Source organism: Anser anser (genome assembly GCF_964211835.1).
Source record: "Anser anser genome assembly, chromosome: 13".
In the NCBI taxonomy this organism is placed as follows: Eukaryota; Metazoa; Chordata; class Aves; order Anseriformes; family Anatidae; genus Anser; species Anser anser.
In genome coordinates this window covers 12,836,880-12,862,757 of record NC_139734.1, presented here as the reverse complement: position 1 = coordinate 12,862,757, position 25,878 = coordinate 12,836,880, and the positions used below count along the sequence as shown (strand labels likewise).

The following is a 25,878-nucleotide window of genomic DNA, read 5'->3' as shown; positions in this document are numbered from 1 at the left end:
TCTGTGCTGGTTTGGCATGGGAAGGTATAGGCACCAAGCATGAATCTGACCGCCTCTCATTCGGTGACTCCTCACTGTGAAAGAGGACAATTTCTCAAGTTATGATGAGGTTTGGAGTGAAAGCTGGCTGGTGACTCAGAAATGGGAAGGCCAAACCATCCTGCTTCTGGGGGTAGAACAGGCTCTGGGTTTTGCCCAGCCACTAGCTCATGTGGAACTGAGCAAGGAGACCAGACCAGCAGAAATAATATGCAATAGCTCACAGATTCTGGGGCTTAAGAATAGAAACTGCCTGGCAATGATTTTAAGGTCTTACCCAAGGAGGATGGCATGCTGCAGGTGGTGACTTTGGGGTTGCTGCCTGTACCACTGAATGAGGTTGCTGGGTTTGTTTGTTCTCACAGCAGGTGCTATGCTGTAGTCTCCTGACTTTCTCCTCCCAACATCTCGAGCATCCAGCTCGAATGGGGCTGTTAAGCAGACAATATACGGTGTTATTCTGTGCTCAGATGGGGCTTTGCTACACAGGCTGAGGGGTCTGAAAGCCTTGTCATGGGCAGGCCAACCCCCTTTGGGCAAAGGATCCAGCTAGGTATGTCCTGTCTGACAGCTGTGGGACCAGCACCAGCCCAGGTGCTGCAGAGATGGGGCATGGCAGGAGAGAAATAGGGCAACAAGATAACACTTCACTTTCACACCGCTAGTTGTGGAGGATACAGCTGATATGTCCCAGTTTCTGGACATGCATTCAGCAATTAAACACATGCAAATTACTACAAAAGTAGATCAGATCAGTGAAGAGAAACATCTCCATGCAAAGTTCTTCTGAGGTCCTAAAGAAAATGAGTTCAAGAGCACAAAGACCTGCTGCACAGGAGGGCACAGCATATCCTAGATGCAAACACATTTCTGTCTCCTTGCCTTATGCACAGATTGTAGGTGCAAGGTGGTTTTCCTGCTCCCCAGGTCAGGTGGACAATTGGTTATTCGAAACTAAGGGATGTGGAAGGAGATTCTGGTTTTCTCACCTGCTAAGCTGAAGCATAAGGAGAAGGTCAGTATCTAAAATAGTTGTCGCTTTATGTATAACAGTTGTCAAGCAGAACTTCAGACTTGTAAATCAGGCACTGGCTTGCACCAGAAGATAAATTAAAAGCAGAATAAAAGCAGAATGTTGGCAGAATACTCTCCCTATGAAAAGCACAGTAAGTACAAGAGCTGCTGCCTCCTGCCCTAGGCAAAGGTGAGGATCTAAAGCAGACTTTTTGCTGTCTTGGAGCTGGAAAGATTGCTATCGTGTGTTTGTCAGATTAACTGGTGCTTGTTAAGGTCTAGAACCCATTGATTTGTCTTATCTACATGGAAATGGACAATCCATTAGGAGGGCAAAGTAGCTTTCTAAAACAAGCTTGCTAAGTAAGGAGTGTGGACATCTTGCTCTGTCCTTTCCATATTCTCCTGTACGTTTTACACAGCTCTGATTCCTTGCAGCTGATTGCAGGCACATTGTTTAATGCTCCCCTTAAAAATAATTCTTATTTCCCCTAACACCTTCTTAAAATGAAACATACTCGAGGACTGCTTTGTCCTTTAATTTCTCTCCCAAGAATGACGGGAACAGGAGCTGGTGTTTAATCATCAAAGAAGTCGAAGCCAACAAACTGTTCATTAGTCTCTGGCAGTGGCAGCTTGGTTTTTACTAAGTCAGATGTTTCATTTTTCTCCCTCTTTCTGGAGCATCTTGGCTTTCCTAATGTTCTTTTATGATCTTGGACAAGGAGACCATATGTCATTTTCTTATATGGGGTAGGACTTTTATTTGGTCACTTCTCCAAAAAGAGGTGATTTATCAAAGTCAGGGGTGGAGGGGAAATGGGGGACAAAGTTAAGTGGCATGGCTAGCACTAGAGGTAAGCTGTAAAGCCTCCTTTATCCCCCCCATTTTTTCCAGTACCTTTCACAGCTTGGTGAAATGCTAGCAGCCTGCAGTAGCTTTCAAAGCTACTTTGCAGCACTTTCAAAGCTCCCCCCAGAAAGCTACCAGCCATTTGTCGTACACAAAAATGGACTAGGCACAGAAGACATTCATATTACTGGAAATACTGTGTTCTGAGCAAAGATTTGGTCCTTTCACACATAGTATTTCATGCCATTTCTAGGCCTCTGAGTCCACTGTAGCCTCTAACAGGGGTGCAGACTTCTGTCTCTGCTCAAATTTAGTACTGGGCACTGTAGAGGTCACAGGACAGAAAACCAATCTGCCCCAACCTGCCAGCGACCCACATCTCCCAGAAGCTGTGCTGAGGGTTTAAGAAGCAGCCTGCTCAGGAGGGATGCTTTAGGTGACTTTCTGTTGGAAGCTGGAGCTTCTGCCATGCAGCAGGATCTCCATCCTTGGGTGGTTCTCCTTTCCTGTTAGTCCCTCCCCTTTTATGACTCGGAGGACTGTGTTTTCCATGTTACGCCTAGACCTTTCAAAGTACTGCTAAGTACCTGACCTCGTGCTTTTTCCATAGGCTCCGTTGAAAGTTTTTTCCATTACCTTGCCCTCAATCTGTTCTTATATAGCAACCCACTGCAGAAAGTCAGATACTGTCATCATACAGCTGTTTTGTTTTTAACCTGTGTGAAAATTATTCCCCCTTTGCTGCTTCCTGCTTCTGTCAGAGCCTTTATATTATTTTTGAGTATTCCCTTATTTGTATACTGCTCAGTAACCCTCAACTATCTAAAAGTGTGGGACTCTGTAAGCTTAAGTAGCACAGGGTTATGATTACTTACTGACTTAATACAACCACTACAGGGAATCGGTTAAGAGTAAGTCTGATCTGTACCTATTTTTAAGTGATGTAAATACAGTGGAGAGCTAAACTGTAGAATTTGCTGCCTACCACAAGGCTGCAGGTGCCAAAGATTCTGAGATGAGACAAACTCTCAGAAGAGAAACTGAGTGTCTTCAGTTAAGAAGGTATCAGCTCTGGCTCAGGAGATCGTTAAGCCTGAAACAGCTGGAGAATAAAGTATCATAACACAAATACCCCGTTTTTCTTATATTTCTCCCTTCTGTTCTCTTGACTGGTACTGGAGACAGGACGCTAATGTGCGATGACTTTTGGTCCGACACAGTACTGCTGTCTCCAAATCGAGCACAAGCACGCTTGTAAGAGTATTACTTTGGGCATAATGTGTGTCCTGTATGCTGATGTATCACTGTGCTTACTGTCTTTGGGGTTCTACAGGAAACACCTTCCTCCATTCACACCTCTCTTGTGCCAACATTTCAGCTGCTTACTGTTGAGTCCTCTTACATCTTTTTTGTTTTGGGGTCTCTGCTGGGTTTCAGGAAATACTGGAGTTATCAGTCTCTTCCTCTTGTCTGGAGATGTACTCTTACAGCCCTGTCATCAGTAGCTGGTAGGACGCACTGTCACTTTAGCATGTGAGGCCCCCAGGCAAGCTCCTCTTGTTCTCTGGGGCTTTTCCTAGCCCCTGAGAGAGCTGTCCTCTCTCCTTGCAGGGAAGCAGCTCTGGAGTGTGAGCGCCTCCTGCTCCACATGTTGCTCTCACCTCTGCTTTGTGGATGCATCATGCAGCGAGGAGGAGGAGAGAGGGAGCAAAGCCTCTGCAAAACCTGAGATGGAGGAGGCGCAGGGAGGGGGAGCTGGGGCTGACAGCTCTCAGCTGCTGGGCAGAGCAGGGTGAACAGAGGCATGCGGAGGGATGTCCCACGGGGATGGTCACGCTGAGCAGCTTTCCAGCAGGCTCAGGTGCTATCTCGGCTTTGTGAAGGGCTGAATGGGAGCTGCAGTGCTGAGCATAGCCCTGCGTGCAGCTGGGCCACGAGGCGTGCCTTGCAAGGCATCATGGAAGTCTCGTAAATAAATAGAATGGAAACGGTGCATCGGTGGCTGCCTGTCCCACTGAGAAGAGCCGGGTACCAAGGGGGGTGAGAGGCTCCAGAAACTCAGGTGCTCTGCTCATACTGCAATGCAGGTCCAAAGTCACTGGGAGGGGTAACCAGAGAGAATATTTTCCTTAGCAGGGTCTTGACCAAAGTGAGAATGTTGGTGCCCCTGAGAGATGGACTGTGAGGCTTCTGAAGCAAGATCTTAGCAATCCTTTAAAAAGGAAAGCAACACAGTTTCTTGGCCAGAAGCCTGTCACTGTGTTTTTGCTCTTTTCAATATAATACAGAAGGTGACAGATATAGCTTTTGTATCCAGACTACACCACAGATTCGCTCCATGACCTTTCAGATATGCATGTGGGTCTAGATTTCTGAATCATAGTTAGATACCCGAAAGCTGGCATACCCATACTGTGGGATTATTTGAGCTTGTTTTCAGAGGTGCTAATCAAACCTGGCTTTGAGTAAAGTCAGTGGGAGAAGACGGGCAGGCAGGATGCCTCTGTGCTCAGCCCAGATGTTAGTGCATGAGCACGGTCCTCGCCAGCACCTGGCACAGAGCTGGCAACGCAGAGCAGAAATGCCCCTCGTGCAAACCTGCGTGGTCAGGAAGAGGATTCCTTTGGCACTTTAAGTATTTGCTTAGGAAGAAACAATGTGTCTCTGGCCCCAGCAGTTCATTTGCATGCATTTGCAGAAAGCTTTTTATTTAAGGACTTGTGAAAAGTTACTGGCTTCTTAAGGCTGCTATCAGCAAGACTTGTGAGCGCTGCTTACCCTGCCCACTGCCTAATCTACATCTTGTTAGCTGTCTTACCCAAAAAAAATCTTGGCTCCTAGCCTATTTAAGACCTGTTGTGAGAAGATTTTTTCATTGATGTGTACAAGACCCCTTCCTGTACTACTCATTTATCTGAGAGGAAATTATTGTACTTCTAGCACAGTGCTACAACGCAGTCTGTGGCTTTGTGGAAAAGCAGATTTGGGGCCTCTGGGTCTCCCCGGGATGTGCAGTTACTGTGCAGCATCTAGAATTCGTTCTGCAAAGCTGCAGCTGTAGGCTACAAAACAGCTTTCCCTGCCCTTTAGAAAAGTCCTGACTCAGCAGAACTTTTAAGCTTCAACTTTATACTGTGGAACAGGAAAGGAACAGGAGACATGTACGGCATTGTGGTCGCTGGGGATGGTGAAGGAACTGCCCTTCACCCAGTGGATCATGCTCCACTGGTGACAGATTTCCTCCACATATGTCCCTCTCTGAGAATTGCAGTGAACTCCCAACTTAGCTCATACGCCAGGGCAAGTGCTAATAGCTTGTCATGGTTGGCCAGGATTGACTCTGAATCCTTGGCCTAGAGGTGAGATTTTCCACGTGCCTTTGGGAATGTCCTGAATTTCTGCTCAGAATAAAAGTGGACTTTACCAGGTGTATTGTTTCCCTTTTCCCAGAACAAATCGTAGTCCCTCCAGCTGGTGGAGGTGTAGACGCAAGCATTTGGGTGCCAGCAAATGTGGAGATCCACCAAAGGTCTCAGGAACGGCAGGAGGGGCTGGACTGCTTTGTGTCCCTGCCCTGAGGCCAGGCTGTGACACTAGCATGTTTCTCTCCTAGGACTACACCATCACCATGTACTTCCAGCAGAGCTGGCGGGACAAACGCCTGGCATACAATGACCTTCCTCTCAACCTGACCCTGGACAACCGGGTGGCTGACCAGCTGTGGCTGCCTGACACCTATTTCCTGAACGACAAGAAGTCCTTTCTGCATGGAGTGACAGTGAAGAATCGCATGATCCGGCTCCATCCTGATGGGACTGTCCTATATGGCCTGAGGTAAGTCTGAGGCGAATTCTTGTTGGTTGTGGTTGTGAATGACACCTCGTCTAAATTTCCTTCATTTTGAAAGAGGTTCTGGTATTTTCTTCAAGTACACACAAGGACTACGCAGATTCTGAAGCGTTGCGCAGGTTTAAGCACCTGCTCTTCCTCCAAGCTAGACGTGGTTGTTTCCTTCAGGCCTCTGAAGTTCCCTGTAGTGCTATAGACAAATGCTGGAGATGGGAATAGTTGGTTCTGTGTGTTTCAGGTCACTGTCATTCGTGTTGCATAACACTTCTGTTTGAAACACTCATTTTCAGTTGCTTATAATTTTCTGCAAGTTTGGCCTATGGAGATGAGACTTCATTACTCTGGTATCTAATGCTGAATACCTGTAGCACTTGAGTAAAATCACTTTAGTTATTTTTGAGTATGAGATCGTAGACATTTTTGTACCATTAAAAAAAAAAAGTCTCTTCACCAGAGCAATTTTGATAATTGAGCTTTGAAAGTTGATATCTAGTAGGGGAATGGTCCTCAGCAAGGAGGCTTTTTATGGTGTCTGGAATAAATTTATTTGCAAGTACAAAGGATTTTTGAAAGTGTGTTTGTGTGTAGGGGAGGTGACAGAGTTTGACCTTGCTGTGTTATCTGGATCTGTAGAGGTGCCAGGGCAGGTAGGAATGTCAAGTGGGAGGACGAAGGGGGCTATGTGGGAAGTTTGCAGCTGTAGATAAGCGTGCACTTTGGGATGCTGTAGGTGAAATCTAAGCAGTGATTTCCCCAATCCTGTATTTGTCTGCTTTGAGCTGTTCTCCCAGTGTGTTTTTTGTTTGTTTGTTTTTGTGTGTGTTTTTTTTTTCCTCCTTTTTGACTACCAAAATTCACAGCTGGCTTTTAGACCTGCCTCCACATTCACAAATGATTGTGATAGCAGCTCTGGGCTTACATCCCAGTGCAGCAAAGGGGGAGGAAAGACCTTTCTCTTTCAAAGAGGGTACACCCACCCTTCCCATTTACAGTATCAGCTCCTCTGCTGCTTCGTGTTTTGTGGCAAAGACTGACTTTTTATGATGATTTCTTCCTTTTTAAGTAGCAGGGCTGTTTTGGGGAGGGTGGGGCTGGGCGTAGGCACACCAAAGTAGGAGGATGCACAGGACATCATCCTGCTAGAGCAGCAAGGTGCCTGTGCCCAGTGTTTCCCTATGGCAGAGCTCTGGGAAGCTGTAAGAAGCAGTGGATGCTTGTGCTAAGGGACAGGCAGGGGTATGCTCCAGCCTGTCACGAAGGAGGGGGCACAGAGTGCCGTGAGGCTCGGGCTGCTGAGCCAGCCCACCTGAGCACAGAGCTGCCTCCCCCAGGCTGGTGGGCACCCTTAGCATGCACCTGCGCAGCACACAGAGCAGAAATACTCGTGTATTTTTATCAGCTGCCATTTAGTCAGCTCCAACAACGAGCAGTGTGGATCCAGCTGCCAAGCAGTGGAAGTCCACGGAGGGTTTGCAGGGCCAGGCTGCTGTCTGAGCACCTCCAGCACCGTCCCTGCCCTTGCCCTCTTGCGGGGCCCTGCGGTGCGGGTGCGGGAGCTCAGCTCCCTCCTAGGCAGGGCCTGGGTGAGATGGGGAAAATTGCATCCAGGCCAAAAGAAAGAAAATGACAGCTGTTTGCCCCTGTTATTTCCAGGGCCATAGTAAGAGCCGCCTGTGTTGTTTTAACTTTTGGCTGGTTTTCCTGGAAGCTGCTCTCTTGCCCCTGGAGAAAAAGGCAACTGCAAAAACAAAGCAGTGAGCAATTGCAACTGCTGTTCCTGGGCTGTGCCTCCAGCCAGGATGGCTGGCTTTCACTGCCCTGAAAGCACTGGGGTGTTGGGGGACAAGCCAGGTGCCCTGAATGCTTGAAGTCCCTCTAGATTTATCCGTGGTGGTATGGACAGTGCTTTCCTTAAGGCTTGCTGTCTGGACTGACTCCCGCACCTGTGATTTTGCTGACAGCAAAGTGCTAGGTGCAGTTTTGCAGGTGCAAATAATTGTGATCATATTCAAAAATACATAGACATATGCACAGCAGGTGTAAGCAGGTAAGAAAATGCTCTGGATATTCACCTGTGCTCCCTTTATCTTGGTACAAATACACCCATGCTTGCTCTGCAAGCAGTAAGGAAAGTGCGGGTCCTTCCTCTATTAAAAAGCTTGGTCTTGTCTTCTTTTGCATTTTTGGAAGGATCTTTAAAATGGAGTTGCCTTGATAGAAGAAGGCCAAAGGAGGCATTTTCTGTGTTTTGTGAGTTTTTTGTTTTGTTTTGTTTTGTTTTTTCCTTTGTTTACCTGCTTATTTGTTTTTCCTCCGGCGAGATACCACAGCTCTGTTCCTTCTCCTGCTACCTTCTCACCAGTCGCTTCCCCCTCCTTCGAGCTGATCCTGTAGCAAAGTGACTCAATCGTGCTATTTGTGGCACAACAGTCATTTTTCTTTCCAGCAGTCTCTGATGTCAGAGACCGGGGAGGATGACACCCTGGCAGGCCCCAGCTTTCAGCGAGTGTTCAAGCAGGATCAGGCTCAAACCCCGGATCAGACCACAAGGTCCGAGTTAGCTCACATGAAGTCAATGGGTATTTCGTTTGACTTCAGTGAGGACAAGATCAAGCTTCAGATAACTTGTTTCCATGAGTAAATGAAGCCCTTTATTCTGCCGCTCTGCTCCATTGTGGACGTTGCGTGTCAGAAAAGCATATGCTTGTTTTTGATAGAATTAACGAATTAGTGGATGAAGGGAGTGCAGCAGATGTAATACAGCTACATCTTAGGAAAAGCGTTCGATACAAAAGCTTACTCCAAAATTAATTCACACTGGGCTGGGATTAAAAGCCGGTTGCCAGATCTCCGACAAAAGGAATGCATAAACAGCCACGGGCTGCGTCGGGGAGGCGACGCTGGGCTGCAGGACCAGCTCTGGTGTTTCCCAGCTCCGTCCCTTCCAAGCTAGCAGATGGCCAAAATCCCGGGGTCTGGAGCCCAGACCCAGCCCCGGGGATGCTCCAAGCAGCTGAGGATGTGTGGTCTGCCGTGGGAGGATGCAAACCCAGCAGAGCCAGTGGAGTTTTAGGACACAGAAGGTGGTGAGGTGGGGTTGTGTCCGCACTCCTCTGGCCCCCAAACACCTTGCAAGGTGCCTGTGAGGTGCAGGAGAGGTGGTCACCTGGGGCACACAGCGGAATGTGCTAAAGCGACAAGGAAAGGCTGCAACGCGAAGGGAGGCTTAAAGGAGCTGCCCACAAAGATGAAAAGCAGTCAGTTGTTGGTGTAGGGGAGGGAGGTGGACAAGATAGTGAGGAAGAGCCGTGTAGAGCTGGCTGGATTTAATGTATTTTTCCTCCTAATGGCTTTTTGTCAGAAACTGCATTGGTTTCATCAAATTTTAAACAAAAAATTAGGGAGAAATTTTTCATTTAAGAAAAAAAAAACGTTTCAAAGTGTTGATGTTTCACTCCTAATTTTATGCAGGGAATTTTTCACTTATGTCAATAATTCCCTCTCTATTTCATGCTGCTTGTACTACCACTGCTGGAATTTGAGAGTTACAGGGAGAAACACCGAAGCCTTTCTCTGGACCTCCAGAGACTGTCTAGCCCACTTCTGCCATAATATTCACTAAGCTTTACATTATCACACATCCAAGTTATACATTATGGTCTGATATCTGTATTTCCTTTTCTAGACCATGCAGTTTCCTTTCGGTAGTGAAGCAAGTTAACACTCATCAAATGTTGATGTCGTCAGTATTTTCCTGTGTTTTCAGAGACCTAAAAATAGAAATAGCTGTAACAATGCTGAAATCCTCATATGGTAATTTGAAATCGCATTTGAAACCGGCTTAAAAACATCCTTCGGGGAAATCTCGAAGCTATTTGATTTCGTTCCAATTAAGGACCAAACCGAATTCCAGCAAAACAGGTGCCTCGAGGAGCTCAGCATCCCTGTGCGCGCGGGGCAGCGGAGGGCTGGGGCGCGGGGCAGCAGGCGCGGAGCCGAGTGGACAGCGAGCGAGATGCAGCGCCTGGCTGGCGAGGAGCCCAGGCGATGTGAGCTGAGCAACTGAAAAACTGCAGAGGAATTTGATGACGGAGACTAAATCCTGTGCAGGGAGAATGAGGGATCTCCTCCTGCGAAGGTGGTGTAGCGGTGGGGGTGTGTGTGTGTTTTGGTTTTTTTTTTTTTTTTTTTTTGATTCCTGCCCATGATAGTCACCGCAGTGAGGTATGGTTTGGAGATGAGGCAGTTTGTGTAGATGCAAAGAAGCCAAGGCACAGCAGGGCACTGAGCCCAATGGGAACGTAGACCCCTGCTAATCCCCGTCAGTGTAAATGCCTGTTCAGTGCTTGAAGCAAGGCGGAGAGAGCTGTTATAGATCAGACATCTCAACACTTGCAGTTTAAACCTGAGTGAAGCTGGATGTATCTGCTTTGGCAGCACAGGGTTTCTGCTTTTCACGGGGGTGAGTTCCCATCAGCCTGCTGCTCCCTGCAGTGTAGCTGCTCCCGGGGGGTGTCAGCCTTTGCACTACAGCAAACTGACCCACTCCTGGGACAGAGCCTGCTGCTGGGCCAGGCAGCAGCTCGAGCACCACTTGTAGCTCACCTTATGCAGGGAAGCAGCCCAGGTGGGCAGAGGCATGTCCAGCATCCCTCCCACCCACTCACCCACCAGCAGGTTACTGCATTGTGCCTCTGGGGCTGCCCTCCCTCCTCCCCATGGTTTGGGCTCTGCTGGAGCTCATCTTCTTCCTAGCTCCTATTTTCAGCCCGTCTCTTGACCAGGACTGAGCTACGTCTGCATTACATTCCTCAAATTCAGGCTTGGGATTATTGGTTCTCCAGTTGGTAGAAAGGGTTCTCTCTCTCCTGTCTCGCTCGGAGCCTGCTGTTTGCAGCCATGTCCTTGCTCTCCCTGTGGGTGTTCTCTGATTTCTATGGAGTAGGGACCTGGCAGGTTATAACTGAGGAGTTTTCTCTACACTGAGACCCCAGAGCAGCAATTTTCTGCTTCCATCTCGCAGGCCAGAAGAGAAGAAATCTGCAGTTTTTCTCTTTGCTTCCCCCTCCCTCCCCAAGAGAGGTTTCCCTGGAAATGTGAGAGATGATTCAGTCTCTACCCTGCCTCTAGCAGCTCTGCCCGCTCCCTCCGCAGGTTAGGCAAAGGCAACAGAAATCTCTCCTTTGGCAGCCTGGGTGTAAGCAGTTGGGCTCGTGTCCACCCAGCTGGGCTCCAAAGCCGGTGCTGCAGCCTTGCACTGCTCACACCACCCAGCTCCAGCACAGAGTGTGGGTGTGGGAGAAGGGTTTGTTCAGTGGGTGAGGGGAAATGAGAGTTCAGTTAGGAACCTGACAGATCCCCATGTGCGTTTTGGCTTTCTAGGGACAGGATGAGGGGCTTAGGTATAAGCACTAGTTGGACACAGAAGTGCCTGCATCTACACTTCAATTCCTATCCCCCAGAAAACGTGCACTTTTTCCTCTCCCAGGGTGGAAAACAGGTTGATTTCGATTACTGATACCCTGAGTACTAGTTTAGAAGAGCTTTTTTTCTCCCCATCTAATCTGAGTGCAGCGCATACTGCTGTTTATCAAAGGATGCCTATGCAGGCACAGGTGCTTTTGGAAACAGAGTGACCTTAGCAGGATTGTGCCAAGACTTATGGAGTCGGTTTTGGGCCAGCAGACACAAGGGGAAAATATTCCATATCCTTGCCTTGCTCTTGGTTCTAACATGACCTCCAGGAGTCTGCAAAGATCAGACCGTGTTAAAAGAATGGCAAAATCCACCACGGGTTTATAAATCCCTCCAGGCCCTTCAAAGTTTGTGCTTACTGCCAGGCAGAAGGTGACATTTGCCAGCATGATTTTTATGACTGACTTCGAGAATGTACAGAGTAAAAATTCGATTTCATTTTTTCCCGCATTCAGCAAAACAGCAATTTTGCCTCTCCTTCCACTCTCAGTTATCAGAATCCCAGTACAAGTCTAACTTATCCCTTGGGGGGGTCTGCACATGTCCTGGTAAACTCATGGTGCTTGTGTACTTTCTCCTCGTTGCTGCAAATTGAGCTCTGGGAGTCAGTATCACTGGGGGACAGGAGCATCTTCAGCTTCTCAGGCAATCTGAAATCCAAAAAGTTTCAAGCAGCAACTTAAAGTGTTTTTTTTGTTTTGTTTTGTTTTTTAATCTTTTGCTGTGAGGGTGTTTGAATATTTGTGTTAGTCCCTGGATGATGAAACTTACTCCATATCTGCAAAACAGACAAGAATGTAAGTGTAGGCACACGCTGTTCCAGTACCACTTAACATTGGCCCCAGAAACCAGTCCCCGGCACATCTAGTTCATTGGTATGCATGTAGTTATGATGCACACAGTGCAGCAGTTCATTTTGTAAGGATGAGCTCAAGGAGAAAGGGACCCTGCTTGCTTTAGGAACCCCTCAAAGGTGAATGTCTTCGCTTCTCTCCAACCCAGCCCTCCTTAGAGAGGCTGGACCTGCTCCTTTAGGAATCAGATGGTGTTTTGGGGAAGTCATATTTTGCCCTTTACATTCATAGCTGATGAATTTGGTTCACTCGACACACTGGAGATGATCCAGAGGATGAACTGGTGGCTGAGGGCCTCCAGAGCTGAAGTTTGGTACAGGGAGATCACACCTGGGGAGCTGAAGGGGCAGCTACCATGGAGGGAGGCAAGCAACAGGGTAGGAGATGGAGAGGAGACATTCAGCCAGGGTAGGTAGGTTTTAAGAGGTGGGAGCTCCACATTGCTCTGTCTTTGAACTTATATAATCATTCTAAATAAGACAGAAGAAGCCATTAATAAGTAAACAGTGATGAGGAGGATTGGAAAGGGAATGGAAGGGCTGGTGGCGTTCAGGTCGGAGAACGTGTGGAGGACTGATGGTGTGCAGGAGTCTGAGCTGCAGCTGTGGTGGGATGGACCTGTGCTGCTGCTCATGGAGCAGGCAGCAGGGTGAGGCTGCATCGCTTTTCCGTGCCTGCCTCTGCTTTATTGGTGCTAGTGCCAGGTGGGCATCGCTTCCTCCTTGTAACAGAGACCTAGCACGTGCCTGGTGGGACTTTGAGCTTTGTGGCTGCCCTACCTGAAGTGATCCCTACCTCCCCTGGGGCTGAAGGACTCTCTTCAGAGTAAGAAATCTGTGCTACCTCAGCTTCTGCTTGGATCTGCTGGGTGCTGGCAGAGAAGGGGGATATCCATCAGCACACAGCCTGCCAGAGCTGCTTGACAACTCACAAATGCACGTCCCTTCTTTTTCTTTTTGGAAATGTGCAGTGGTTTCTCCCTAGCCCTGTCTCCCCTCGATGGACTGCCTGCCAGCTGTGCAGCAGAGTAGCAGGGCGCTGAGGACTTGGCTGCTTTGAAAGCCTGCAGACCTGAGGAGCAATGATGAGGGCAAAGGCACAAACACGTCTTTTCTATGGGGAGGGAAGTGAGAAGGTTGTGATGTGAGGGGGGTGACTTGGAGGCCTGCAGAGGTGACAGAAATGGAGGGAGGAGAGGGGAGCTGGAGGTGGTGGGTGCTTGCCCCTTCACCGAGCGCGTCGTGCGAAGGGCAGGCGAGCCTCTCCCCTCCGATGGGGGCTGCGCCTCTGTGAATCCTCCTCTGTGAATCTCCGATGCGTCTCTGTGAATCGCCATCGAAGCAGATGGAACTTCGCACCACACACATTTTTGGATTTAAAAGGGGAGGGAGGCTGGGTAAAGAAGCAAGAGAAGGGGGAGGGAGGGAGAAGACGTGGCCTGGCCAGGAGCCAGCACCTCCTGCCAGTGCCACGGGGAAGGTGGCACCCTTCCCCAGCGTCCCCTCCGGCCCCGCGCTCCCTGCTCTGCTCCACTCGGGTCGCGTCTCCTGCGGGCACTGCTCTCTGTCTAGAGCTGTTTACAGGGCGATGGTTTGTTCTGTCTCCTCATCTCCTTTCGCACGGAATGAGTATCCGCTCTGCTTTCTGTCTTTTAACCTTTCGTTCTTCTCTGGTTTTCCTTCCCCAGGCTCCTTCACCCCTTGCTTCCCCTGATCCCACTCCTCCGCTCCCTTACCCCGGTGGCCTCCTGTCCTGCACTATCTGCTCTCCTGCCTCTCAGCCCTGCCCGTCTCCCCCATCACCATTCATGCCATCATCACTCTTCTGTCTTCTGGGAGCAGGCAAACAGAGCCGTGATGCTGTGGGTCACCCATGAGCAGGGCATGGCAAAGAGCTGTTGGGGTACAGGATGGTTTTTGAGGTTCAATATATAAATAATTGAACATCCTCCTTACCTCTCTGTGACACCACGTTCTTTATCCCAAGAAGGGTGGATTATCAATTCTTAGGAAGCCCAGAGGCAGGACCCAGCATCTCAGGCCAGCTGCTCCCCACCTAGTCATAAGCCAAACACCCAGGTGGTCCCACGGTGCTGGTGCCCATGGCCTTGCTGGGTGCCCCTTGTTGTGGGTGCAGCACTGCAGCTGAAATGCTCCAGACAAGCGGGTGGTTGCAGTTCAGGCTGGAAAAAAAAAAAAAAAAAAGAAAAGAAAAAAAAAACCTGCATGCTGCTTGGTCCCAGTCCTCACCTGTCCCAGCACTGTTACGTGGGCAGGTCAGCAGGAGCCTGGGGCCTCGAGCCAGCCAGGGTATCTCTGTTGGATGCTGAGCTGTGCAGCGCGGATGTGCCCACCCTTTAATTTGAAGGAAAGAGAAATTCTTATCTGATTTTTAAGGACCAATGCCCTCTTTATCTCATTTTTCTCCTTTCTGTCCTATCTGTCCTGAAGTTCTCTTCTTTTTGAATCAACGGGGATAAATCCTGCTCTGATGTAAATCTCTGCTGATGTAAATTGGTGTGATCTTGCAAAAATCATTGGAGTGGCTCTGGATTTATGTTGGCTGTTAGCGTGAGCGGGATTTGGCGCATGGAGTGTGGTAGCCATAGCTCACTGTGTCGTGCTCTGCATTTCCAACCAGCACTGCAGGTGACGAACAAATCCTGCCGAGAGGCGAGAGGGTCCCTCTCCATCCAGAACAGGCTTCCCCTGGACGTCCTTAGCGCAGCCACGTTAGCCAGCCAGGCTGCAACTCGGGGATGGACACCGCAGAAAGGTTTTAGCCCGCAGGGTCCCACAAATGGGGTGGAAAATTTTCATTTAATCCGTTTTTGCATCTCACACTTTAGGGAAAATCGGAGAGCGCGTTTGCCGCCGCTGTTTCCCAGGGGTGCGGTGTAGTGCACACCGTACGGCCGTGTGCGGCACAGGGGGGTGACTCATACCCGGCCGTGACTGCTTGGGCTCTGCGCCTGGCCGGGACGGACCCGTGCACCTGCGGGCTCTCCAGGCAAAGTTCAGCTCCCCCAGGTGTGCTTGGGGCTGTCCCCCGTGCCCAGGTGGACTGGGGTGGGAGAGGCGTTGGGTTGCCCGCAGTCCTCCCCGAGGTGCCGAAGCCGGCGGCTGTGGAAGCAATGCGTGCGGTCCCAACGCCGCGGTGATAATTTGTACGTGGCTCCTGCCCTGCCATCCTTCTCCCCCCCCGTGCTCTCTCCTCCACCCCGGCTGCATTACGGATAAAAGGGTTAAGAGCTCGCCTGGGCCCCCTGCTCGGAGAGAGGGCAGTTGCAGTGTTGTATCTAGACCCAGCGAGGATATATATAAATTCCCTCCGTCTCTTCGGATCTATTTATAGCACGGCAGGCAGTGGCAAAGGCTCTCCTCAAGGCTTCATCTCCTACAAACAGTCTTCACAGACAGCAGAGAGATAAATTTAGCACACGAGATTTCTTAAAGAGCCAGCAGCTCCACGGGGCCGCTCGCCCGCCCTGCTCTGGCCCCCATCCTGGCACCCCCCGGGCTGTGCTCTCCCACGGGTGCTTGCACCCCCATTCTGCCACCCCCCCCTCCAATTTTCTGTCCAGCTTCACCCATCCTGCCCCTCCTTCCCCCTTCTGCTCTCTTTTTTTCTTTCATTGATGCTTTTTCTCTTTTGCTGGTTCGCCATCTCATCCTCTCTGCTTTCTTGTCTTTTTTTTTTCCCCTTTTCTCTGTCTCCCTGGCCACAGGGCTCAGAAGATAAAGCTTTCTTGTTAACAGTTCACTGGTTATGCCTACATAGTAAAAAATGTGTAGCTTGATTAATGCCTTCCAGATGGTTAATTGAAAAAAAGAGGGGGGGGGGGGGAATGCACCAATCTCTCCCCTCTCTTCAGCACTCTGCACACATACACTGCATAGGAAGAAAACTGCATTGAAGGGTGAGGGGAGCAATATATTTGAGAAATGGGGGCAGCCTGCTAACTGTAGGGCTGGTAAATTAGCAGCTGTTCTGCTCTGTGCCTGCTTCCTACCCGTTCCCTCATCTACCCCACTGCAAAATGCCCCATCCCAGAGAGCGATGCTTCTCTGCAACACAAAAACACCCTCCTTGCACACACGTGTGAGCACTTCGTGGGCGCCGAGTGGCTCTGACACCCCCAAAACAACACCAACCCTCTCCCTCTCCCCGTATTTATTTTTATAGGGGATGTGCACACATGCATTCATGTGTCAGGCAAATCTTGATCACGAAATCACTCACACAAGAGTGAATCTGTGAGCAGAGCCGCCAGCCCATAGTGCAGGAGCAGGAGGGCAGTAGGTACAATGGAAGGACTGGGACTGCAGTGGAGTCCTTGAGGCAATTTGGGAAGAAGGACGGGGGAAAAACATGGTCAGTCATTCTTCCCCCTAGGTCATGGCAGGGCAATTTAATTGATGCATTTTCAGTTTATGGACATGTGTCCTCTGCCTCTCTCTAATAACCTGACATATCTCTCCACCTCTGTCCATAGCTCTGCCTACTCCCAGTTTCTTTGTCTCTCTCCTGGAGGGACAGAGGAGGAACACAAATCCCTCCCCACCTCGCTAATAGAGACACTGCCTTGCTGACGTGAGTCACGAAGGGTTTAAGCCATGCAGTTGAGGGTGAGCCGCATCCAGCCCCCCGCACACCTCCCTCCTGCCCTCCCACCGTGGCTCTCCCTGGTTTCCAGGGAAACAGCGGCCCCAAATGCTGCCTGACTTTCACGTCTGCCTTTCACTTCTCCTTTTTTTTTGTAAAAAAAATATATATATATATATATATATATATCTCCTATTTTTTTTTCCCTTCTTTCAGGATCACTACCACGGCTGCTTGCATGATGGACCTGCGGAGGTACCCCCTGGACCAGCAGAACTGCACGCTGGAGATCGAGAGCTGTGCGTATGCCACGCGATGCCACGCGCCAACCTGCCCCAGCCAAGGCTTCCCACCCCTGGGCTGCCTCCCGCGGGTGTTAACCCCCATCCAAGGGTGTGCCCTGGGCAGGACCAGGCTCCCTCATCCAAACTCCATTCCCTGGGGACCTTGTGGGTGAAATGCCCAGGGAAATAGAGATCTAGCAGCTGACTGGGCACTAAAATCACCCTCGCTTTTGAGAGGGTAGGGAAGCCTCCCTTAGACCTAAGCAAGCCCTGGAAACCTGTCCTCACTGGTGGCTGAGCCTGCTCTTCATGGGAGGTGGGACCAGAGCTCCCCACAGCCCCTCCCTGCTTGGATTTTCCTTGGACTCCCATGAAAAGCCTCCCCTGACCGCGCTGGCGAAGGGAGGTTGGTCTCTCCCTCATAAAAATGCACTGCAGTATCCCCGCAGGAGCGGTCCAGAGCAGCAGATCTCGCAGTAATGATGATGCAGCTTCAGTGGTGATTATCAGAGAATTGCTTTTTTCATAAAAGAGGTCCCACGGCATCGGTAGCCGGCAGGCACGGTGCTGCCTCCCCAGCCCTGCCCGCGCCTGGCAGCCCTGCTCCCGCTCGGGATGCGCAGCAATGGCAGTGCTTGGCGTGGTGGGTAATGGGATGTAAATGAGGTCCTCCTGGAGGCACTAATGGCATGTCATTTCTGGCACTCCTTCGTATTTTGAGAATAGTTTACGGTACAACCAAGAAAACAGAAGGCAGAGAATTACCCACAGTTCCCCATGTTGCGATTTTGTTCTTAATGGGACATGTCAAGCCAATTTGTTAGTTGAAGTTACGCTTCCTTACAATATTTCTAAGATCTACGCAGAGATGAAGAGACTCATGGTTTCCTTCCTAAGAGCCTTTGTCTCTCATACTCTCGCGCATTGCAAATCCACAGGGCTCCATTTTGTTTGCTTCCACATCCACACAACTTTGGAACAACACTCCTTTCATGCCTGGCTTTAAAAAACACACTGAAAACAAACAAACAAGAAAAACAAACACCAAAATAACCCTTTTGTGACGCGGGAGTGTTGGGTTTGTAAAGCAGCAGCACGCAGCTGGGGTCTCCTTCCCCGCAGCAGCCTGTGGCGCTTGCCTGCAGGAGGTAAGCCCAGGCTGGCACTGCCTGTTGATCCAATCCCTGTCCCAAAAACAGCCCTCACCCCATGAACCGTCTCCTAACTGTGTTCCAGGACTCGGCAAAAAAGCGATGAGGCAGGCAACAAACAGGCCATTAATCTGACATTTGAAGACATTGTATCAATACTTTATGATATTTCAGGTTGAAATGACTTATCTTTGTGAAAGTTCTTTTGCTTTTTAACATTAAAATGGAAACTTCGTTTTCCTTTCTAAAGCTGCAAATCAAAGTGGAACGTTTATTTTTAGACTGAACAACCTTTCCCTTTAGAATCACTTTAAAAAATGGCTTCTCGGAAAAAAACGTGTTTGATTTCACATTGCATAATAACATGAAAAAAAAAAAAAACAGAAAAGATTGGTACCCAATATCAGCAGGTCGTAGAATAAATGGAATAGAGCTAGTTAACTGTGAGATATCCTAAAATTAGTTACTGTAATTTGACATTTTCATTGCTGATCAGGAAGTAAATTTGAAGTCAGTGCTGTTAAATTTGTGGATGATGAAGATAGCCGTCTGCGTGGCTTGCTTGCTGCACATTTGAATACATCCCGATCTGAATACATCCCGCATATATCTGAACACAGCTAAATGCGGAGGCCTGGGCACGGGACTGAGGGACGGTACCTGCCCGAGCATCGGCCGGGGAAAATGATGGAGGGATCGCAGCCCTGAGCATCGCTGCTGGAGGTTTCGTGGCAGGGCTCTGACAGAAAAGGCTGGAGTGAGCCTCAGTTATATAAACCAGGGGAGCAGTGAGTCAGAGCAGGGAATCGATTGGCCTCTGAATACGTTGCTGGTGAGCCTGGGAAAGGGGCTCTGTCTAATTTTGGTTTCCATAATTTAGAAAGGAAGTTGAGAAATCAGAAGAGGTTGAGAAAAGATGCTAAAAACCGTTCGCGAGCTGGAGCAGATGTTTTGCAGTAAGAAACTTAAATAGCTCAGCCTGGCTTGTTTACTGCAAAGGAGGTGGAGAGGTGACTTGTTTACAGGCTGGGTGCACCTCTGCAGAGGGCGAGCGCTGGGTGGAAAGAGCTTGGTAACCTCAGAAAAACACTGAGCGACCACCAGCATCTGAGAGTCTGAATTCAGGTGGAAACTCACACACGATGTTTTTAGCTGCGAGAATGTTTGAGGCACCGGAATCAAGCACCGGGAGCAGTGAGGAATTTGCTTTTTCGTGATGCTTTCCACACTTAGCGCCTTGCTCTGGGAGACACGCTGCAGCCAGATGCAAACGCCAGGTCCTGTGCACAAAGCCGGGGTAACTGAGGCAGGGCAGCAAGCTGTGATACCCATGTCTGCAGCAGAGGAGATGACATAAGGGTCCCTCTGAATTCCTGTGGGCCTGTGAGTCTGGGTGCTTTACATTTTATGGCTGTGGAGCAGAAGCAGCCGTCAGGGAGGAGGTGGAGGCCTGGCTTGACTGATTTTCACCAGCAGCAGATCTGGCACAGCGTTTGGAAAATTGTTATTACTTTTTTAGCACCTGTGAATAAGCGCAGTGAGCACAGGACGTGGGCTTGGACACTAGAGAGTCATCAGATAATTCAGTTTGGAAGGGACCTCAGGGTATCTCCAGTCCAGCCCCCAGCTCGAAGCAGGGTCAGCCATGAGATCAGAGCAGGTTGCTCAGGAGCTGCAGCGTGACACCATCCTCAGAGGTTCAGATCTGAGCCAGGGGAACCCTTGGCCCTTGAGGTTAGGTAGAATAATTCCTCCTCCTCCATGGCGCATTCAGCAGCTCTTCGTTCCCCTGCTGTCCCTAATAACCTGGTGCTGGCTCTGGTGGCCACTCTCTGTAGTGGATGTTGGCCTCGCTGGGTTCTGCAAGCCACCTGCCTCTGCTGCCAGGGCTTGTGGCCGAGCCTGGCTGTCGTGCTGCAGCTCAGGTGGCGAATAAAAGCTGTCTGTGGGCACAGGTGAAGTTTCTGCTCTGAACAAAGCCTTCCACAGTGCTGTACTACAGTCCGTGTATATGTTGGTGCTTCTCTGAGCACAGAGGTGCCCCCGTGCAGCCCTACCCTTTGCTTAGAATAAGAGGCCACCCCTTGTCCAGAAACAGCCACGGTGCTGCAAAGCCTAGCTTGCCAAAAGCAATGTTAATTTTCAAGTGGAGATGACTCCTTGCCCACAAGGGCGATAGGCAGGGCTGTGACCATCGCACTAACGGGAGCAGAGCTGCATGATTTTGTCCCCTGGGCCTTGCTCCCAGTGAGGCCAAAGCACCTGGGCAGTCTTTCTCCTGGGACTGTGCCTGTGGGCTCCTCAGCACTTCCAGCCCATGCAGCCCTGCTATCTATAGTTCAGGGTCAAAGCACGAGGCTGTACCCTCAGCTGAGTTAACCTCTGAACAAATCCATTACCCTGAAACATAAGGGATGAGCATTCATGCCTTCCCTGCCTTTCTTCTCTCATTAGTGCTCTTTTCAGCCAGCGCCTGGCAGAAGCAGTCTCCAATCTCAGAGGCTGTGTCCACTTCCCAACTCCAAATTTTGACTGAGAGTATTTAAAAGAGGGAGGTACTCAGATGCTCAAATTTCTTTTCAATCACTGTTGTAAATTTTTATTTTTTTTTTTTAATCTCTTGGAATTTTTAATACTTGGAGGCTCTGTTTACCTAGTCCACATCAGAATGTATTGTGTGACCTCCCCCTTCTGGTAAAAGGAGGCAGTTTTATAAAAGCAAATTGCAGTGTTTGGTGCATGTGATAGAGGCTTCGGATGCTCAAGTCCCTGTTGTGTTAGCCATGGAGATTGTGTAGCACAAGTCAAGACCTGATGGACCATTTCCCGCATTTTTTTTTCCTGAATCCTAGCCAGAAGGGGGAGTTCTGACCAATTATTTTTTTTCCCTCTTCTTTGGGGGACTGTACTGCCAAGCTCAGCTGAAGAAAAGTACGTCAGCAGGGAGGAGCTCTGCTTGCTGTCTGATGGTGTGGGCTTTCTTTTGGATCCTCTTCCAGATCACCTTAGAGAAAATGGGGGTGTCATCTGCTGCAGCTTGTCAGCTTAGTTTTCTCTCTGTGCTTCTCCACCTCTGCAGATGGTTACACGGTTGATGACATTGTCTTCTTCTGGCAAGGAAATGATTCTGCTGTCACGGGGATGGAGGTGCTAGAACTGCCCCAGTTCACCATTATCGAGCAGAGGCTGGTCAGCAGGGAAGTGGTCTTCACCACCGGTAAGTTTCTGCCCCAGGGGTGTGATGAAACACATAAACCCTCTGCTGATCTAGGTCAGTGTGGTTGCTCCTCTGATCTAGATGCTGAGGCATTAACTTAGGATCTAGGCTTTAGTTTAGGGTCCCGTTCCTTTGAAAAAGAAGCATCTTCTATACCGACCAAATTTGATTTTTTTGGATGCAGTTGTTTTCATTTCTTAATCAAAACTCCAGCTGAGCTCAAAACAGAACCTCCTTAGAAGGTTCTCAGCCTTTACCTTATTTTTACATGGTTTTCAACTGTCTCCCAAAGGCAATGTAGGTGTAGCAGAAAACAGAAGAATATTTCACTTGAAAAGCAGGTGGTCTATGGAATGAAAGAAACCCATCTGCACACTGCAATAAAAAGATCTGGAAGGAATGCTTGGGACAATTCAAATACTGCCAGTTGGAAAGTCGGAGGGGTTTGGATTTTGGTTGCTCTCCTTACTTTGATCTGACATGGAGTTCACTGCCAAAGCAGTGAGCCACACACCTGTTACATGGTTTTTGGAAAGCCACGAAATCAGAGCCAAAGTCCATCTGTGGTGGTGGCAGATGGTGACTTTGCAATGGTACCTCAAGAGGCATGCCAGGGGCAGGGTCCCATTGCAGTGGTAATCTAGAGATCTACAAGAGGCAGTGTTTCTCCAAAAGAAGTTTGCAATCTAAACAGACAAGACCTTCAGAAAAAGGACTGGTGAAGTACCGTATTCAAGCTACGCAAATGGCACACAGTGGTGAGAGAACATAACCTCCTTTTTCCCAGTCTACCTCCTTGATCATTAAAGAATGTTGTTTCTCCTGTTAGCTTAGCTGCCAACCCACAATTATACTCATATTTCAGGTTGCTGTGTTGCCTAGGGAAGGAGGTGAGAAGGAAGAATGGCCTGGATGTTGTTTCAATGAAAGGCACTGCTTTGTCCCTGTAAAAATGACTATGCTCCAGTGGAAGGACAGTAAAAGTCCTTATTGTTGTCACTGTCCCCATTAGGTTCACTAAAAGATTAGGAGGAAGTTGCAAGAACTTAAAAAAAGAAAAAGACCTACAGATTAACTAACAGTACTCTATTTGCATATGAATTTGCCCACTCTGACCATAACCCATTTTTAGAACAGCATGGGAAAAATACAATTCAGATCTTCATTGTTGTTTGGAGGGAAAGCTAGCACATGAAACAAAGGAAAATCATCTCACTGAATCCAGATATAGGGTTAAAATCTCCTGTGTACGCCTATGTCTTATTGGAACGTACCATAATGGCAGTTTCTGCTGAGTACTGAACAGACATTATCCCATGATGTCTGATATAATAATGTAACTTACGTAGAGTTTCCTTTCTTCTTAATATTCTGAGCCAACTGAGCAGACTCTGAAGAGCCCCTCCCTAAAGCTGATGAGTCTGCAAAACCTAATGAAAGAGAGATTCCTCATTATCACTGGCTCTTGAGAATATTTTCCAAATAAAATTTCAATTCCTAACCCAAGCTCCTACCATAAATACAGCCTCGCCCACCTCTGTAATATCTCATTGACAGGTTCATATCTGCGCTTATCCTTGAGTTTCCGGATCAAGAGAAACATTGGTTACTTCATTCTGCAGACCTACATGCCATCTATCCTCATCACTATCCTGTCCTGGGTCTCCTTCTGGATCAATTATGATGCTTCTGCTGCACGAGTGGCGCTGGGTAGGTACCTTTTTATTTTACATTGAAGAAGGTGTTTTTTTGAGGGAAATCAGACAGGGCGGCTCTAAGAAAGAAAATACTTTTTTCTTGATGAGGTAGCAGCGAAACAAGCTGTCATCCCAAACGAAGAACATTTCTTCTGAGAAGAAACTGGAAGTTTTCATCCTGAAGTGTGACTTCTTTTGTTCAGAAATATTATCTCCTAAGTTTGAGCCAGTAAAACTTACATTATAGATTTCTGTAGGTGCAAGTTCAGACTCTATGACAAAGGCATAAATGGTCACAGCTTCTCAGATACGCGAGATTGTGACGTGCTATGAACCCACCAGTTCCCTCACTCTAGTTTGTACTTGTTTTCTGAAGTAGCGAAGTCTGGGCACCTCTTGGCCAACAGGTGTGCTGGAAGCAGTTTAGTTAGATGGTGCTTGCTGAGAGTGGATGGCCAAAAAGCAGTAAGTATAGTGAGTGAATGACTAAACGTTTAAGAAAATAAAGAAAGTAGCATTACACATTTTTGTGATATTTTAGGCCCCATACAGACACTTTCTTGTAGCTGAAGACCTTCTTAACCAAGTCAAATGTGGGACAGTAAAGTCCAAGTTTTTCTTAAGCATATGTTCCCCTAAATAGAGATGTTTTCCTACGAGAGGAAGAAAAAAAGAGATCTTTTAAGCAACAGAAGGGAAGTGGGGGTGGATTGCAGATGAGGATTTTGAAGAAGGAACAGGAGAAAAGGGGGTTGGCTGGCATATGAGAATGGGGCTGTGCAACACGATAGAAAGTTCAGAGGAAATAAGAGAGCCAAGGAGGGAGAAGAATTTCAGCTGGGGGGGGGGTTAGGACTCAGAGAAGCAATGAAGCACAGATAGAGGCTGGGTCTTACAGAGAAATTTAAGGGTTTAAATTAGCTCTAGAAGAGAGAGTTTGTCAAGACTCAGAGGAAGTGTGGTTTGTACAAAGACACATAAAGAGATGATTTGGCTGTACTTGTTTGGAAAGTCTGGAGCAGGAAGGGGACAGGAAGAACGTGGTAAATTAAAAAGGTAAGTTGCAATGACAAGAGTATTCTCAGTGAGAGAAGAAAAAGAGATCATGCCAGACATTGCTGGCACAGTGAGAGTATAAGCAGAAGGGTGGACACGAGATGCACAGCTGTTGAATTTCTCCTGACATCTGGATTCAAAGGAGAAGACAGAAGAAAAACATCATAGATCAGAACTGGAACAGCTCTCGCTAAGCCATTCCTGACAGCTCTCTATCTAACTTGTCCTAAAAAAGCTCCAAAGAAGGAGAATCTGCAATCACCTCTGGGCACTTTACCTCCAGATTTGCCTCATCATACAGTCAAAAATCTCTTCTTTGCCTCTATCCTAGGTCTCCAATGCAATTTGTCTAGTTTTGGTAGACACAGAGAACATTCTATTCCACCCCCCTCCCTTTTTTTTTTTTTTGCACAAAGCTTCTGGATATTGAAAGACTGTTGTCATATATCCCTTCTGTTTAGTCTTCTGTGGACTGAAGACTATGTTTGTTTAAGATGCAGGAAATGTAACTAGGCCTAAAAAGGAAAACATGAGAGGAGTTTGTACAGATAACTGAAGTAGTGAGAGGTAAAGCTGGTGAAAGGAAGGTGTGAATTTATAGGGCCAAGGATGTGGACAGAAGCCCATGAGGCAGGTAAAAGGAGAGCCATGTAGTAGGAATCCTTTCTCTCTTTGTCATATTCATGGCACTGGAAAGACAAAGCAGATTAAAAATTCTTGTCAAGGATACTGAGGCATTCAGTAGTGTCCAGGGAAGCCTAATGAGTTCATGAAGTAGAAAACAGGGAGAAGAGTGAGAGACTAAGAGAAAAACTGTGTATTTCCTATCACAGAGAGTAAAAGGACAATCAGGGAGCACTTGGAAAGCTGAGGTCCAGAGAATGTTGATCCACATTGTTCTGATGATACTCAGCTTCAACATTTTCTCCCACTATTGGTGTTGTGTTTTTTATTTTTACTTTCTGCATTTGGCAGCTGGGCTTAGAATAGTGGCAATTCCCAATTGTGCTGCTTCCAGCCTTTCTGAGGTTCAGGCCAGCTGGGAGGAGGGATGGGGAAACTGAGATGGGCATTTAAGGAAACCACCCCACCTTGGTAACAGAACACCTACCCTCTCCTTACAGGGGTCACCACGGTACTTACAATGACCACCATCAACACCCACCTGCGAGAGACTCTCCCCAAGATTCCTTATGTCAAGGCTATCGATGTTTATCTCATGGGTTGCTTTGTCTTCGTGTTCCTGGCACTCCTGGAGTACGCTTTTGTCAACTACATATTCTTTGGGCGAGGCCCCCGGCAGCAGAAGAAACAGAGTGAACGGATCAGCAAGGCTAACAATGAGCGCCACCGGTATGAAGAGAAGAGGGTGAGAGAGCAGGTTTGTCCCCTTCTTTCATTGTGGCAGGAGAATTCAGTCTCTCCACTGCTCATTCAGTCCTGGGTGAGCTGTGGTGCAGCCTTTCTCCTCATCATGAGAGAAAAACTTCAGTTCCCTTGTCTTGTTAACACAGATCCACTGAAGTCTGCAGACAGATGCCTAGAAAGACATCTTCCCAGTGATTACTGGGACTTTTTTCTCCTTGATCATTTGGTCATCATCCTCAAGCCAATCTCATCAGGACCATCCTCTTACAAGGACAGGTCTAGCCCAAAGTACCCCTATGGCTTTTGGTCCTAATCTGCTGGCAAAATCACATTGCCCCCACTCACAAGTTTGCTGCAAGCATAGGCTCCAGCCTGTGGGCAACCAGCATCGATGGAAAACCTTTGCAAATGCAGAA

General features: G+C 48.4%; 1 protein-coding gene across 3 annotated transcripts in view; it reads left to right on the top strand.

The window, feature by feature from the left end:
* The window catches only part of LOC310880876 (gamma-aminobutyric acid receptor subunit beta-4), a 74,683-nt gene that overhangs the window by 38,587 nt on the left and 10,218 nt on the right, over window positions 1-25,878 (top strand). For 2 of the 3 annotated variants that reach the window (XM_083797330.1, XM_083797332.1), the window contains 5 exons: window positions 5,520-5,740; window positions 16,906-16,988; window positions 21,204-21,341; window positions 22,899-23,051; window positions 25,219-25,475. In XM_083797330.1, coding sequence (XP_083653456.1) covers window positions 5,520-5,740; window positions 16,906-16,988; window positions 21,204-21,341; window positions 22,899-23,051; window positions 25,219-25,475 — 852 coding nt within the window. The remainder of the gene's footprint in view (window positions 1-5,519; window positions 5,741-16,905; window positions 16,989-21,203; window positions 21,342-22,898; window positions 23,052-25,218; window positions 25,476-25,878) is intronic. The other variant, XM_083797331.1, reaches the window with a different exon arrangement.